Source organism: Gymnoscopelus microlampas (assembly GCF_963454915.1).
Source record: "Gymnoscopelus microlampas genome assembly, chromosome: 13".
NCBI classification, from domain to species: Eukaryota; Metazoa; Chordata; class Actinopteri; order Myctophiformes; family Myctophidae; genus Gymnoscopelus; species Gymnoscopelus microlampas.
Genome location: NC_139950.1, coordinates 19,831,390 through 19,847,201, shown reverse-complemented (window position 1 = coordinate 19,847,201; position 15,812 = coordinate 19,831,390). Strand labels below are relative to the sequence as shown.

Sequence of the window (15,812 nt, the reverse complement as noted above, 5' to 3'; positions counted from 1 at the left end):
TAAATGTGATTTTACTATCAATTAAAGTAGAAAAGAAAATGCTTTTAAGTAATGTCACTTTACGTGGTTGAATATGGAAATTTCAATATAACCAAAGGTAAATTGCTGTATGCAGGGATTTCTGCTATCTCATATTGAAATGGTATTAAATTAAGGCCCTACATACTGTAGGCTTAAATACTGATAAATTGTGTTTAGATAAGTTTGACCTGAGTATCAGGTGGTGGCGCCACTACCTGGGTAATTTATTACCAACTAGATTTGCAAAGATGTATACTGCATCAGTGGGAGTAACCCATTGGTAATAAGTGTTTTCTTCTAAAGAATCTTACATTATTTTTAGGAGCAAATAGGCTTGAATCCTAAAGAATATTCATTGTGCAAATAGTAATTAACTGGCAAGATATTAACTCAAAATACAGCAAAACATCTCAATTTATAAAGAATATATTTATTACAGAATGTATGAACAGATGCAACTTTGTAAACCATTTAAAAGGGAATACCAATGCCAACAAAATAATTTACCAGATCGAAGCAAAACGTGTTGCTGTCCAATGCGATATCTGAACAAAAAAAAAAAGCAGTAGGGTATAGGTATACCTCATAATGGCATACTTCTACCTCAATGGTGAAGAATATTTTACCAGCAAGACAGTGATGACTACAAAAATGAAGCTATAAAGAAACCAGCTTTCCATGTTTGTTGACTATTTTCATCAGGCCCCTGTCTGTACTTTTTTAACCTTGGTTAAAGACCTTCATAATGCAGAAAAATTGAGCTTTGCGCAACAGTTTGGGGAGTATATGTCTGGACTGACAATATATGGAGAGCTGGCTGTGAAGTCATTTTAGGTCTGAATCATAAGTCTGTAATATGATGAGGTCGCTTGCTGACAAGAACCTATTTTCAAGCTTGAAAATCTGTTCTTTTCAGCAAGTGATGGAGTTTGAATTAAGCTGTGTAGGTAAGCAACTTTTCAACTAATACAAGAGCAACCCAGGGTGGCATTTCCCTTTAACACAGAACATTGACTTGTGAGTTGATATCTTCATTAATTGACTGTTTCAAAATACTCCTTTGAACCTTCAGGGGTTGGCTTGATCTGAAAAAAACAAAAATTATTGGTGGAATGCACATTTAATACAATGTCAGTATTCATCCAAGAGCATGAATTAATTTGCTTTTAACACATGAGTTTATGTCCTCATCTGCAAAATAAATACTTGTATTGCCTTGGTCCTCTGTAAGTAATGTCTTTATAGTAAGCAATATCTAGTGTTTTATCAATTTACTGAAGTAACTCACCGTAGGAGAGTCTGGAGTCCAGCTAGCTGGGCACACTTCCCCATGGGTCTCCACAAACTGGAACGCCTTTACTAGACGAAGGGTTTCCTCCACACAGCGACCTACTGGCAGGTCATTCACGCTCATGTGCCTAACCACACCTTGTGGATCAATGAGAAACAGCCCTCTGAGGGAAATAACAACGGTCACAATGGAATGAAATGTTTAGTATGTAATATTACTGGGCTTCAAAGCAAAGCTCAAAGTTTGACATTTTTCAGTGGTAAAGCTTGTCAATTCTTTTCCAGGCAACATGATGAACATACTGTACCTCAGTGCAATGCCTGGACCTTCCAGAAGAACCCCGTAGTCTTTAGAAACCTGCTTTGTGAGGTCAGCAAGCAGGGGGATGTGGATGTTGCCCAAGCCTCCAGCCTAACAGGACAGACATTATTATGAGTTTCAAAAGTGGTTATGACAACCAACCATAAAAAGGGAGGACTTGGAACTTTTAGGTCCATTAACCATTTTCAAGTCGCTATTGTCAGCATGTCATTATAGGCTAACATTTTCAAAACAATTAAAAAATAGCAGATGTACAAGCTCACAACCGATTGTGATGTAACAGGTTACGGCTGTGAGCTTGTAGATCAGCTATTTTTGAAAACTGTTGAATAGGGCTTAATTGTGTAATTTTAAGTGAAGAAGTGTACCTTGCGTGGTGTATTAATCCATGCCAGGTGGGTAAAGTGAGAGTCCACAGACACACCCACCACCTCACAGTTGATGTCATGAAATTCACTGGCCTTGTCGCTGAATGAGATGATCTCCGTTGGACACACAAATGTGCTATAATAAGCACAAATTGAGCCAGTCACAAAATGATAGAACTTAGGAGCAATGTGCTAAAGTGTAACAAAATGATCAAAACAAAACAAGATGCAAAACATAAGCATTTAGTAAGGTAAAATTAATTGTGAAGTGATTTAATGCATTCAGCTCAATTGTGTTAATGTTACAGTATAATACTGTATGTGTTTGAGAATTAACAAAATTACTCACAAATCCAGGGGGTAGAAGAAAAGGACCAGGTATTTGCCCTTAAAGTCATCCAGGGTCATCTCCTTGAACTCACCATTGTGGACAGCCGTAGCTTTAAAATTAGGTGCAGGCTGAGTGACAGCTGGGGCAAATCTGACAGCACCTGGAAGAGTCAATTCTAATTTATGAATGCATATTATGGTATTTAAAACAAACAAACATGCATTATATATTTTGTTTGCCCTGGCCTGGATTATCCCAGATGAAATGTAGACACACTTGTAGAATCTAAACTTGATGAATAGGTCTTTGACATACAATATATACTGGTGGTTGACATATGATATTTGACATGATCATACACTACAAAATATACTGGTCACGTTGGCGGGTCAGAAGTGAATATGATCTTCGTCATTATACAGTAATGGTTGTCAGACAGTACATAGTGGTTGACAGAAGTGAATATGATCTTTGTCATCATACAGTAGCCTACATGCTGGTTCATTGTAGGTAAATATGATTTGTGTAATCATACAGTACATACTGGTTGACAGACTAGGTGAATATGGCGGTTGACAAAAGTGAATATGATCTTTGTAATAATCATACAGTACATAGTGGTTGACAGAAGTGAATATGATCTTTGTCATCATACAGTCCATAGTGGTAAAGTGGTTGACTGAAGTGAATATGATCTTTGTAATAATCATACAGTACATACTGGTTGACAGACAGGCCCTGTGGACAGTAGAACAGACCCTGTTCACTGAGGCTCCATTGGGACTAAGTGATGCAACTTTCAGTCCTCCTGCTGCAACTCTTGCCTAAGAAATAAGAGTTCGAATTGTCATTTATATGTCAAGATAGTAAGGGGTCATAGCGATACAATTGTACTTTAAGACGTTTATTTAAACGTGAATGTATTACTCCAACGCACGAGGGCGTCGCTTGTCAAACAGAACTGATAACGCAATAGCCATGGATCACACGACGGTCGTCTGTCATGACCGTCATGGATGAACTTCAACCTGCATTTTCTTCCCTTTTGGCCCGTACATCTACATAAACGTTCATATTTCAAATATAAAGTGCTTACATCATGGCCACAGATGTTAAAATTATGTACGGGCCCTCAGAAGTACCCGTATATTCCGTAGTGATCAATAAAAAGCATTTTCATCCGATCGGTGGCCATTTTCTCATAGAGTTATAATGTATCAGAGTGCAGTACACCTCCCAACCGATAGGGTCGTGTAGTTAAAAGCATATGGAGGAAATACGGAGAAGATGGACACCGATCGGATTAAAATGCTTTTTATTGAACAATGCGAAGAATACGGGTACTCCTGAGGGCCCGTACATAATTGTAACATCCGTGGCCATGGCAAAAGCACTTTATATTTGAAATCTGAACGTTTATGTAGATGTACATGGAGAAAGTGCAAACACCAGGTTGACGTTTCAGTCATGTTTCAGGACTATGATAACGCTATAATGAGATTCACGCGCTCGCGCCACTTGCCACTTAAGTGACAAGACTTCAGTGACGCATGAACATGAACATCATGTATTTATTATTACAATGTCCCGTTTATCAACACTACTTTACATCCCCAAGTCAAACACTTAATGAACATATTAGAGACAGTAACTTCATTGTCACTTACAGAGGTCCTGAGCAGTCTTCCAATGGTGGTTGCCATGTTGGATTATATGACTGACAGCTGCTGTGACGCATAGAAATAATAGCAACTGCAATTCTACCAAGCCCCGCCCTTCCTGCCTTGTAATTGGCTGAATAAAGCCCCGATTCATACTTCGTCACACGACGGTGTCGCGTGCCAAAATACCAGACCAGAGCCTTGTACAACGTTGCCATGTCCGCTTATTATAAGCGACTTTGGGCAGTTTTTTTCTGTAAAGTTGCTTGTAAATATTGGTAGTTGCGGGTTGTGGTTTTAAAATGTAGTTGCTTATTTGGGCTTGTTTCCTAAGGTTGTTTAAACCAGTGATTCTCAAACATTTTCATGTCAAGGATGAAGGACCCCCAAATTAATATGTATTTATTTGTCCACGACCACAGACCATAATGCCCATACAAGATTTGTCTGATTGATTGATTGATTGATTGATGTACATTACAAATTGATGTCTTGATAAAAATGTTTCAAAACTATTCAAAAATTACCATTTCCCCCCCTAGATAGTTTTTCTTCTTTAAAAGGAAAAAAAATAGCAGTAGCCGACGGTAGCCTAGTCGCTTCTTCTTCTCTCGCAAGATCTGGCAACGCTGGCCTCGTAGTGGACAAGCTCACAGCGCGTTGCGAAACCGTCTCTTTAGTGTTTCTACTTTTATCACTTGATACAACTTATGATATGTCAAATAAATAAATGGTATGATTCACATTTTAGTGGTAGTCAAATGTTTTACTTAAGTAAAAGTATCAATACTGCAATGTAGAAATACTCTGTTAGTGCACGGTTACAGGGTAGCCTCGGTCCCAACCTCACTCATCTGCGGACTTTAGGGTGGATTCTGCCAATGCATTTCAATGGGAATAGAGCGGGTTTTTCCCCGCAAATGGCAGAAAAACGCTCCATTCCCATTGCAATATTGCAAGATCTGATTTGATTTTGCACGTCTTTTAGAAGCACTACGGCACAAGCTGTAAATACGCCCACAATGGCCATGTGTTCATTGCGGAAGTGGAAGAATATGACCTCGAAGAATGATAAATAACTGCTCATTTAATATTATCTTGCACTTTTTTTTGCCATTGTTAATCGTTCATAATAAACAAAACGAATGGATCCTAATTTATTGCACTGGAAAAATGAGGGAAAGGTAACGTAGTTGCACATTAATTCTGCATGAAGCATATTGTTTACATTGATATTGATATTGATATGTCATCCCATTGATATGGTTGAGGATAAATACTTTTTTTCCTCCATTGCAGTCATTCTTCAATCGACTACGAATCTGGCTTAATCTTCTGGATCCTAGTTGTTTGTTCTCCTCCGATGTGAGTAGCATCCACTCCAGTATGATAACAATAATCAGTGGTGTAAAGTAACTAAGTACATTTACTGAAATACTGTACTTAGTTACAATTTTGAGTTTTTTTTTTTTTACTTTACTGGAGTATTTCCAATATCTATACTTTTACTTCTACTCCACTACATCTCAGAGGCAAATGTTGTATTTTTTACTCCACTACAATTTAATATTTGAAAACTTTAGTTACTATGTAGATTTGATTTATTATTACAAAACATACAATAACCCCTTCAGCCCTATTTAAAATGTATTTGAAAATAGCCGATCTACAAGCTCACAACACAACATGTCGCAATGTGACTCATTGTGAGCTTGTAGATCTGCTATTTTCTAAAGATTTTAATAAATGTTATACATATGATACCTTGTGATACCTTGTCAAAAATATGTGATGAATCAAAACCCCTTTGAACTCAAACTATGATTCTTCTCTTCAGGCTGAAATACAGAATGCACGTGCTGTCTTCATAAGTGGAGACAAACAAAGAGAAAGGGTAGGCTTAAGAATGATAGAAATTGCTCACAGTTATTTTTCTATGATGTCTGTCATGATGCATAAAACCAGTTATGTCTCCTCTTCCAGGATGAACATGCATGGACCCTTTCTATGGTAAGCAACATTACAATGAAAAACAACAGCAAATCTGCCCATGACGACATTGTCAAAACTTTCGATTATACGTTTTTTGAATCATTATACAATTTATCCCATTAAGACCTGGAACTGTGTCATTTTTAGATTTGAGCTATAAAGCATTATTTTACACTTTGGGCTATTCAAAAATAGCAGATATACAAGCTCATAGCGCGGCACCGAGTGCCGCGCTACGAGCTTGTAGATCTGCTATTTTTGAAAAATCGTGAAAATGTGTGCAAATCTTTGAATATGTATATTTTTAAAGCAAACATTTTTAACTCAAATCGTTGCTTCTGGGGGGTCCCTGGAACAAAATATTTTGATGGGGGTCCACGGCCAAGTACATATAATTTTGGGGGTCCTTGACATGAAAAAGTTTGAGCACCACTGATATAGAAACATACGTTTTTCAGAAAACTGTTGGGATTTATGAGACATGTAGAATCGGCTTCAGGTCTCAATGATTTAAACTGTATATAAAACATTGTCTCTTATTCTCTTCACAGTCCTCTGTACATGCTGATTCTGGTGCTGTGCTCCCTATAGCTTTCCGTCCTCCAGGTACAGTTCGTTTTTAGTTTTGTTTTTATGTTATGCAGAGCAATATTACGTACATATTTTTCACCTTGTATCAAGATGAGTATCATTGTATTCCACACTAGTACCAATTGGACTTATGGCAATATTTATTGCTACTGAAAAATATGTCTTACAATGTATTCTTCTTTCTAGCATTATTACCAATGTCAGCCCCTTTGGTAAGTGTTGTCATAAAATAAATAACGGCAATAAATGCTTTACAATGTGGCCATTGCGTATGATGTGTTATTGAAAAGTCTGTTTGTTTGTTTGTTTGTTTGTTTTACAGGTTGTTGCAAGCCTTCTTCCTCATACTGGAGTCAAACCAGCATTGTTTTGGCAGGTAGAAGATACACACACACACACACACACACACACACACACACACACACACACACACACACACACACACACACACACACACACACACATAGTTTACTAGCTGCGAGGTCACAGCTAATGACTAACAAATGACATGGTATATATATACAGTATGTACTCCTTATATAAAGAAGAAATGTGTCTTGCAGTTTTTGCTTCACAGTTACAGTGCTGGATTCAACTATGCCAACAGAAATTCTTCTGCAGAGAAGGTATTTTCAAATTCGCAGTCTTAAGCACTTTCAACCTGGTGTCCCTATTTTGGGCATGTTTAAAAAAGTAGTTGATCTACAAGTCGGTAACTCAGTTGCAGTTCTGTTATATTAATGTTTCTCCTTCATGTCGACATCTCTCACATCACCAGGGGATAGAGACATCTTTGAAGCAGGTGCTATTGGTTTTTGGATCAGTTACATATGCAACATGTGCTGGGGTGTGTATAACTTTGCTTCATATTTTCCTATAAATATACCATACACTTAAATGCGCTTAAAATAAGACCACTGAGAGCGGTTGAAATGTATAAAACCTATAATTCTAACCAAACTTCTTAATCACTATGCCTTGTGAATGTGTTTCAGGCAATCCCTCAAATAGTCATTAATCGACTTGGAATTATCAGCTCACCCTTCCAGATTTTCCTTAGGTCAATATTGCCAATCCCCCTCTCTGGTAAGTGCAATATTACTAGACTTGGCCGAATTTAAGAGAATTTGCTTTTTTAAAGTGCTGAAGGCTAATTGTGTTGTTATGGTTTTAGGGGTGTTGTGGGGGGGGGGGGGGGGGGGGTTATTTAACTATTTTTTTTCATATCTGCTGTCAAATATGTATGTCTTTCATATTGTATACAATACAATAGCTAATGTGGCTCAGCTAGATATACCTAGTCTTTATTTCTGAGTCGGAGGAGCACTTTCAAGGAAAATTTAGCTGATCATCTTGAGGGAATATACAAGTATTAGTTGTACTGCATGATCAGCCTCAAAATTAACCTTGTATGGTATAGTTCCATCCAGATTCTGGCATATTTCTGTGTTCATACAAATTAGTCGTCACTAAAGACTACCATTTTCACAATATATAGTTTCAAGCAGTTTCTTAACATTTTATCTCAAATGAGAATAAACCTATAAAAGCATTTAATTTAAGTTTATTCCTTGTTTGGTCAAAAATATATGTAAATTTCAGCCTGGTGGTGGTGGCCGTCATGGATTTTTACATTTTGAGGCAGCATGCCATTTTTAAGCATACAGAAAATACACACCTCATTACTCCTAAAACCCATATGCCATAAACACAATTTGCCTTCAGAGTTAAGATTTTTTGAAAATGTACCCAGTCTATACAATTTGCTCACTCTTGCACCTGAATGCTTATCATTTATTGACAGAGATATAATCTAAGTGTGCTGTATAATTCTCCCTAGCTGCTCTGGCCTCCTTCAATGTGTATATGGTCAGAAATGAGGAGTCAGAGAATGGAATCCAAGTGTTTGATTCGAACGGCAACACTGTTGGAATCTCTAAAGCAGCGGGAGAGAAGGTAAGATCCAACAATTTGTACTTTTTTTTACATGAATAAATTACAACATTTTATTGATTTCTCTTTTTCTGTTTAGGCTGTAAGGGACACTGCATTGTCACGAGCAACACTGATGGGTACTACAGCTGCCCTTCCCAATCTTCTGCTATTCCTCTTAAAAAGGTGAGTAACTTCTGGTTTCCAACAGGTGTATTCACTATAATGTTAGATTGAGATTCCCAGGCATACTTGATAACATTCTTGCAACCACTTCATAACATCTTGCAACCACTTGAACCCCAGCATACCTATTCAGGGGCAACATTCGCCAAAAATAGCAGATTTACAAGCTGCAGATCATCTATTTTTGACAAAGAAATTTGGTGTACATGAAAGAAAGCGGTCCAAGTACAGTTGGGTCAGTTTCAACAATTGGACCACTCATTACAGGACGAGAGGTTTCCAGAAGAACCCCCTGTTAATGACTCCTATGCGTCACATCAGTACTGCAGTTATTCTGGGCATGATGATTCCTGTCTCCTTCAGTCTTTTTCCACAGCTGGGAACGGTAAGGCTGTTAAGTGAATTCGTGTTTATTTTCTGTCCTGTCCTATTCCATCTGACTGCAATTCACATAACTTCATCCACTTTGCAGATCAAAAAGGAAAACTTGGAGAAGGAGCTGCAGGCTGCAGCTGCAGATGGTCAGCTGTTCTATCATAGAGGGTTGTGAGGAGCCAATAACAAGTCTTCTTGTCCAGAGACTACATCCAGGCGTTTGACCTGCAATACTCGTTCTTACATTGCAATGTAATTTGCATAATACAAAAATAATTAATGCAATTGTTTTAGTTAACGGGACTAAATACCACTTATGTACCGCATATGCCTGGTGCATGTAATGGAGTTTAAGATCAAATCGATAATATTTTTTTGCAGAAATTAACTTATTTTTTTCCATTGCATTAAATCTGTAGATTCTTATTTATTTTAAATAAATATACATTGTGATATAACATTTCTTTAATGGGTTCATTATGTGTATTCATAGATATAAGATACATCAATTCATGAAAATAGTTTAATTTGGATCGATTCAATTATAATTATATTACAAACCGTGTCCTATCTGAAATATTCCAGGCATGTGGATGTACACAATAGAAAAATGGCAAAGTATTTTGTACACAAATATAACCTTAAGAGACAATATGTGACATGACTCAATAAACTGGTCCTTTGAATAGGGAAGCATCAATCAGTATGATTATTTGACCAGTAGGTGCAGTAGATGGCCAAAAGGAACAATGAGAAGGCACCATGGCATAAAGCCATGACAAATTACTTCTATTGAATTATAAAGTTGTGACTGGAAACATGGTTAGTATATTAAACTTTATTAAAAGATTTTATTGAAAATAAAAAAACATTTTAATACAATTTTCCATATGTTTTAATGATCTGATAACTACTTAATTTGTATAAACCATCTCTTTGAGTAAATAATGCATCCATGTAATTCCAGCTGCCATTAGGCATCACAGCACAATCATTATTCTTACTGTATTCACTCATGTGGAATGGAAGTTTGGAACGGGTGCAAAAACATAAAATAAAATAAGAATTCTTAATTGTGACCTAAGTCCATCCCACAGAGCAATATGTGGCCACATAGGTAGCTTTGCATTGTCAGGCACTGAAGTCCATCCAGTAGGCTGACACGTATATGCACGCTGTCATTTCAATCTCCAAAACCCTGGTTGAATGACCTCAAATATAATATTTGACTCTTAAAACACAGTACAACATGCTAATATCACACTTGCGCTTGTTGGTAGCTACATGCTGTCACAAACTGTAGGATGGCACAGCAATTAATTTGATCTCAACTGAACTTGAATTTGATCTCAACTGAACGAATGTGACACTAGTTTATTCCATTAAAGGTGCCGTAAATAATATTTTTGGGTTAGAACAAAACAAATTGTTAAAAAGCTAAAGCTCTATATTATGACAGTAATCGTTGCTATAGTGTTTGTTCAGTAACAGGTCTCCCCATCCCCTGTCTCTCTCAAAAAATATATTTCAGATAAGTTACACATTTCATCCAATCAGGAGAGAGAAACCCACGAAGATAATTTATTAGCTTGTATTCTAGTTCTAAATTGGTCTGCTAATTTTTGTTTCATCACTTCCAATTTAATTTCTTGTTTATCCTGTATCATATGAGTTCTCTCTCCTGATTGGATGAAATTAGTAGTATCCTGACTTGGAAGATTTGATTTATTTGGTGTCATTGTATCCATCCTGCCAATGTCGAACGTAAAGATGGGAGACTAGAATATATATACACACAAGATTATTGTGTAAATTACTTAAAATTATTTAAATGTACTTCTTGTTTTCTTTGTCGGTGAGATCCCTGTTATTGAACAAACAGTCTATAAATTGTTTGTTCAATAACAGGGATCTCACGACATATCAATTATTTCTATAGACTAAGAGTCTATAGCAATGATTGCTATGGGTATATATAGCTACTATTTTAACAAAAACAAATATCACTTACAGCACCTTAAGGTCAAACAATTTTTGAAATATACATGAGAATTTAAGAATTTAGTGCCTCCTGCAAACACAGTACACACTAATAGCACAGGAAATATCCATGCTATTAAAAGTAATGTTACATTACATGGTAAAGCAATTTGAAAGTAGGGCAACATTATATTCTTAAAAGTTGCTCAGCAGCTGCCAAATGAAACAGGAAGTTCTCAGTTGCTGGGGGGAAATGACGCTGTTGTAAACCCTCCAGTGTGATTTTAGAGTTTTCTCCTTCATCTGCCAGTGCAATCAAGTTCGCAAGTATCTCTTTTGTCTTTACAGAAATGTCCTGTAAAATAAATAAGTAAACAAATTAAGGTGCACAATTACAAAAACTCATGGTCCTAAAATATATATAAAACTTGAATACATAAATACTGAACATTTAAAATTCACTAAGTGTTGTTGCTATTCTTGTTCTGACAAGTGATAAACTAGGTTTATATGAAGTTAGAACATTGAAGAAAATGTGACTTTATTAAAACCAAGCAAATGGTTTTGTTCAGTTTTTAAGTGCTAGAAATAATTATTATACTATATAAATAGATGATTTATTTTATGTATGAAAATATGTGCCCATGTAAACTACTACTCATTTCGTAATCAGAATATTCAGTGTATAAATTGCATTTGCATGTTCTACATCATGCATCCCTGTGTCATATTGCTATGCAACTACTACTAAAGGATTAAATGCGATATCACTGATATAAAAATATTGGTATTCAAAGTCCTCACCTTGATAACCTGACTGTCTGTTTTATCTGCATCCTCTGCAGACTGGACAATAAAGTGGCCAATGTCTTTGTGTAACTTTCCCATAGCCATGGCCTCTGTTAAAAACAATGGCATTCAGTGAGAAAGAAACCCTCTCTTGCTTTATCAGGATTCAAGAGTCATCTGAAACATATTCATGTTGCAAAGAATCACACCTTTGGCACTCTGGGATACTGTGATGACGTTGTCTGGGAGGTTCACGTACACATCGAACAAGTCCAATTTGTTGCCCACTTCTGGATCTATAAATCCTGCCACATATCCTACATGAAGACACAGATATTAATTAATGAATTCACCACTCTGAGATTTGTAAGGTTGACAATACAGATGGTGGCTAATTGCTAAACATGAGGGTGAACCTCTTCACAAATATGTTTCTCTTTGGACAGCATAGACACATCGGAAGCAATAAACTCAATTTCTGCCATAAAATTGAGTCAGTGAAGCAGCAGTCTTGCTCACCTGGACATTTCTTGAGGTCATCCAGTTCTATGTCAGTCAGGTGCACATATGGGTGGAGAATTGACCAGTCTTTCCTGTGCCATGTCAGAGCTGGTAGGACTCTGGCAGGAAATCCAAAATAAATCCCAAAATGATTACAGCAGTGGATATTTAGCTGTCCAGCTGGCATTGGTAAAGGAAAACGCTATTAAGCCATCATGTTCTTCTCTGAACATCCTCCTCAGACACTTAGCTTAACCTTACCAAACCCATGCCTAAACTTTACCATATTAACAGTATCTAACCGGAAACAGCCGCAAGATATAATCACATGCTTGACTCTGACCAATCAAATACAGTAGCATAGATTGCAGTGAGTCAGATGGCTGAACATCCATTACTAAGGATTATCAAAATGTAAACCAAGGTGATTTCATTCTCATTTCAATATTCACCTGGTAAACTCTAACAGTGCTTCAATACGGGGGTGATGGACAACAATTCTTTTCTTCAGCATGAGGGCAGTATATAGGATGATGGTCTCCATTCCAAATTGGGACACAACATCTGAAAGAGATAATACACAGGAATCACCTCTTTAGATCTCTGATGTAATCTGGATAGTGTTGTTCGAGTTGTGATCTTTCTTGAGATGCTACTAATTTTAAATATGTTAGTGAGACGGTCTAAACAACTTATTAAGCAGGTTTCAGATTTTCTTTTGCCAATTAGTCTTGCTCTTAAAGATGAGGTGTCTTATCCATCTCAAGTGAACAAATTGAATGCAGTGCAAAACATAGCTAAAGCCTAATTTATACTTTGTCGCTCGCAGCGGTGTCACTTGCTAAAAATAACTGACACGACGTGTTAGCTTGAAAACCTAGTATTTCAGCCCAGGCATGCAGCTTGCTTGCCATTTCTGCCTCACATAATTGCCAGTGTTGGCCAGTGGTGTGGCCACTAAAGAGAATAACTGCAAATACCAGTCAGTAACCGATTATGATCCTACATTTTACACATACAGTAATTTATCGTAGGACATGTCTGTTTGAATCTAAACATCATAATTCAAGAGATTCATTTGAAAACAATAAAGTTTGATAAGGCTCCTGAATTCAGGGCCTCTATGCAACAGCAATGTTTTACCTTTTACTGAACCTGCTAAATATGCCTTCCTGACATCATAATCCTTGATGAGAAATGAGCCATTTTCATCACTCTGGCAAATGCCTTTGGTGAGGACAGCAATGTAACCTTCCATCATTTTCACCGGACTGCCATGTTTGTTGTACATTCTGAATAAAGAAAAAACATACCACACCACAGGAACATGAATGATGAGTTCTGTTTGAATCCCACTGTAATAATTGATCTTGAAATAGTATATTGTGTTTTACAACCACATTGAGAGTGAAGAGTTGGAAACATTATTTGGATTATTATTGTGTACGCTGTACCTGCATAGTACTCTACTGAATGCAGCATACTTTTCAGGATTGAAGTCTTTTGCTGTAACAACTATTGAAAAATGTGTGACCTACAGAATAAAATGACATACAAAAACAAAAGTCAGTTAAGGAGAAGAAACATTGGTAGGTCTACTCTATTACTGCATTACCCAAACACAGTCAACCTTCATAGATACAGGTACAGATGATAGATACAGATATATAGGTACATTAAAATAGCAACACATGCATGAGTAATTATTGTTCAGATCATTTTAAATACAATTATTGGGAGTGTCTATTTAAAGGCTCTACTTATACCTTCGTTAGGGCAGTGGGTTCCTGTACTTCAACAGTAGAGATGTAGAACCACGTACGACAGAACTGACCAAACACAAAGGTGTTAAGACCTCGGCTATCGTGCGTCAGACAGCACTTTCTTAGCAGAACTTCTCTCAGTTCTGTACTGACAGAGGGAAAGCTCCACACCCACAATGTGTCTCCATTCACATCTTTCTCTGAGGGGAAAGACATGACATTATTGTACACAGGTTCAAACCTACCTAAAGAAAAACAGCAGGGTTTCATTCTTCAAAAGGATATGGTTGGTTGGATATGATATCACTTATTTTAGTGATATACAGTAAAATCCTCAGTTTAAATGTATCCATTTGTAACTCTGAGAGTGTACAAATGTAACCTAATGTAACCATTAGTACAGGGTTAAATCAACCCTCCGGATTTTACAATTCACTGCTGACTGTGCTTAAAAAGCCAAATCCTAAGTGATCCTTGTTGCCTATTAAATTAAATTAAATTAGATTTGATTAAATTGTCCAATTACAAATTAGTCCTAGCATATAATCCTTAATTGACCATGAGTGGTCCTGTATATAGAGAGCCCAGCTGATAGGGTAGTTTACATCACACTGCTATCATGTGATGCAGCAGTCCATGATAAAGCTGGGACAAAGTGCACACGAAAACACTATATATAAGTGTAAAATCAAACAGCTGTGGCTTGTGAAATAAAACCTCACTTACCAATTAATCCGACACTTAGCATAAACTGTGTTTCAGTTGCTGCCATGATCCATCCCTGAAAAGAGTTGACAATCACACAACTATGTTACAAGAAAAGCTTGCTTGATGTCACCATAAACAACAATACTCTGGTGAACACAAATATAACGTTACCTTGAACTCCTGCCTACCAGCCTGAATATAATATGCGATGCCGGATCGAAAAAGGAACTAAATAGAAATAGAAAAGTAGTCAAGGGACTGGCAGTAGTTTGTACTGCTGTCAACAAAAAACTGTCATTCTTGGTTCCTTCTTCTTGACCAGGAACAAAATAAGGGAGGAGTCAAAATTGTCACAGCCATTCACATAATGTGGAACTAGACATGCGCAGTACAGATAACGGGTGATGGTGCATTAAAGTAGTTACTCGTAAACTCGCTTAAATGGGATGGGTTGTATATAATAAATCATCATCACCACAACCACCATGTATGCGTGACCAGAGTGCTTATTTAATATAATTTCTAAACCAAGGGTCTTCAACAGGGGGTCCGGGACCCCTATAGGGGGTTCTCAAAGTTATTACAGGGGGGGGCGTCAAATCATTGTGTGCTGTAGGAACTTATTTTGTTTTGTTTTGTTTTGTTTTAACATAAACCACTTGAATCCTTCCTAGCGTCCCTATTCCGAGGGGAACATTAGCAGATCTACAAGCTCGCAGTAAGGCCTTGTGATCTTGTAGAGGTTGTGTTGAGGGAAACGAGCAAAGTAGAAAGTACAGAGCCAAAAGGTCAAGTTTACAAAGTACTGAGGGTTTATGTTGTTAAATGTCTGGAATAAACAAAGAACATTCATTCACACTACGCACATAATTGTAAATTAAACTATGAAATCTATGAAAAAGTTTAATCTGCAACGCAATTTTATAGAATGTGTAGTGGGGGGTCCCTGCTTCATCTTTCTCTCAGCTAAGGGGTCCTTGGCCTGAAAAACGTTGAAGACTC

The 15,812-nt window shown here is 37.0% G+C and overlaps 3 protein-coding genes across 4 annotated transcripts; 1 reads left to right on the top strand and 2 right to left on the bottom strand.

Moving 5' to 3' along the window:
* Window positions 1-431: 431 nt before the first annotated feature.
* On the bottom strand, window positions 432-4,041 carry prdx3 (peroxiredoxin 3). Its single transcript, XM_084076350.1, has 7 exons — window positions 4,000-4,041; window positions 3,054-3,156; window positions 2,351-2,492; window positions 2,002-2,137; window positions 1,620-1,723; window positions 1,310-1,475; window positions 432-1,106 (listed from the first exon to the last, which is right to left on the bottom strand). The coding sequence occupies exons 1-7, from the start codon at window positions 4,033-4,035 to the stop codon at window positions 1,056-1,058; spliced, it is 738 nt and encodes a 245-aa protein (XP_083932476.1). The 5' UTR covers window positions 4,036-4,041; the 3' UTR covers window positions 432-1,055.
* A 1,003-nt stretch (window positions 4,042-5,044) lies between these two features.
* On the top strand, window positions 5,045-9,839 carry sfxn4 (sideroflexin 4). The gene is made up of 14 exons (XM_084077246.1): window positions 5,045-5,177; window positions 5,293-5,358; window positions 5,831-5,887; window positions 5,977-6,003; window positions 6,537-6,591; window positions 6,763-6,788; window positions 6,899-6,952; window positions 7,140-7,202; window positions 7,355-7,423; window positions 7,572-7,662; window positions 8,417-8,532; window positions 8,609-8,694; window positions 8,962-9,079; window positions 9,167-9,839. Exons 1-14 carry the CDS (start codon window positions 5,139-5,141, stop codon window positions 9,242-9,244), a joined length of 945 nt encoding a protein of 314 aa, XP_083933372.1. The 5' UTR covers window positions 5,045-5,138; the 3' UTR covers window positions 9,245-9,839.
* Window positions 9,840-9,892: 53 nt separating this feature from the next.
* dennd10 (DENN domain containing 10) lies at window positions 9,893-15,121 on the bottom strand. Of its 2 annotated transcripts, XM_084077244.1 has the most exons (10): window positions 14,982-15,121; window positions 14,829-14,883; window positions 14,106-14,302; window positions 13,794-13,873; window positions 13,483-13,631; window positions 12,792-12,903; window positions 12,358-12,458; window positions 12,048-12,155; window positions 11,854-11,948; window positions 9,893-11,404 (listed from the first exon to the last, which is right to left on the bottom strand). In XM_084077244.1, exons 2-10 carry the CDS (start codon window positions 14,872-14,874, stop codon window positions 11,237-11,239), a joined length of 1,056 nt encoding a protein of 351 aa, XP_083933370.1. In that variant the 5' UTR covers window positions 14,875-14,883; window positions 14,982-15,121; the 3' UTR covers window positions 9,893-11,236. The 2 variants fall into 2 exon arrangements, with proteins under 2 accessions (XP_083933370.1, XP_083933371.1); XM_084077245.1 differs by lacking the exon at window positions 11,854-11,948.
* Window positions 15,122-15,812: the final 691 nt, after the last annotated feature.

Coding starts and splice junctions, on each gene's coding strand:
- prdx3 (XM_084076350.1), bottom strand. CDS start 4,035: ATGGCAACCACCATTGGAAGACTGCTCAGGACCTCT. Junction 2,493..3,053: donor CAGGGCCTGTCTGTCAACCA/GTATGTACTGTA, acceptor TGACTCTTCCAG/GTGCTGTCAGATTTGCCCCA. Junction 2,138..2,350: donor TTCTTCTACCCCCTGGATTT/GTGAGTAATTTT, acceptor TGCTTATTATAG/CACATTTGTGTGTCCAACGG.
- sfxn4 (XM_084077246.1), top strand. CDS start 5,139: ATGGATCCTAATTTATTGCACTGGAAAAATGAGGGAAAG. Junction 5,888..5,976: donor GAGACAAACAAAGAGAAAGG/GTAGGCTTAAGA, acceptor CTCCTCTTCCAG/GATGAACATGCATGGACCCT. Junction 6,592..6,762: donor TATAGCTTTCCGTCCTCCAG/GTACAGTTCGTT, acceptor TCTTCTTTCTAG/CATTATTACCAATGTCAGCC.
- dennd10 (XM_084077244.1), bottom strand. CDS start 14,874: ATGGCAGCAACTGAAACACAGTTTATGCTAAGTGTCGGATTAATTG. Junction 12,904..13,482: donor TTTAGCAGGTTCAGTAAAAG/GTAAAACATTGC, acceptor TATCTCTTTCAG/ATGTTGTGTCCCAATTTGGA. Junction 12,459..12,791: donor GCACTGTTAGAGTTTACCAG/GTGAATATTGAA, acceptor ATTTCCTGCCAG/AGTCCTACCAGCTCTGACAT.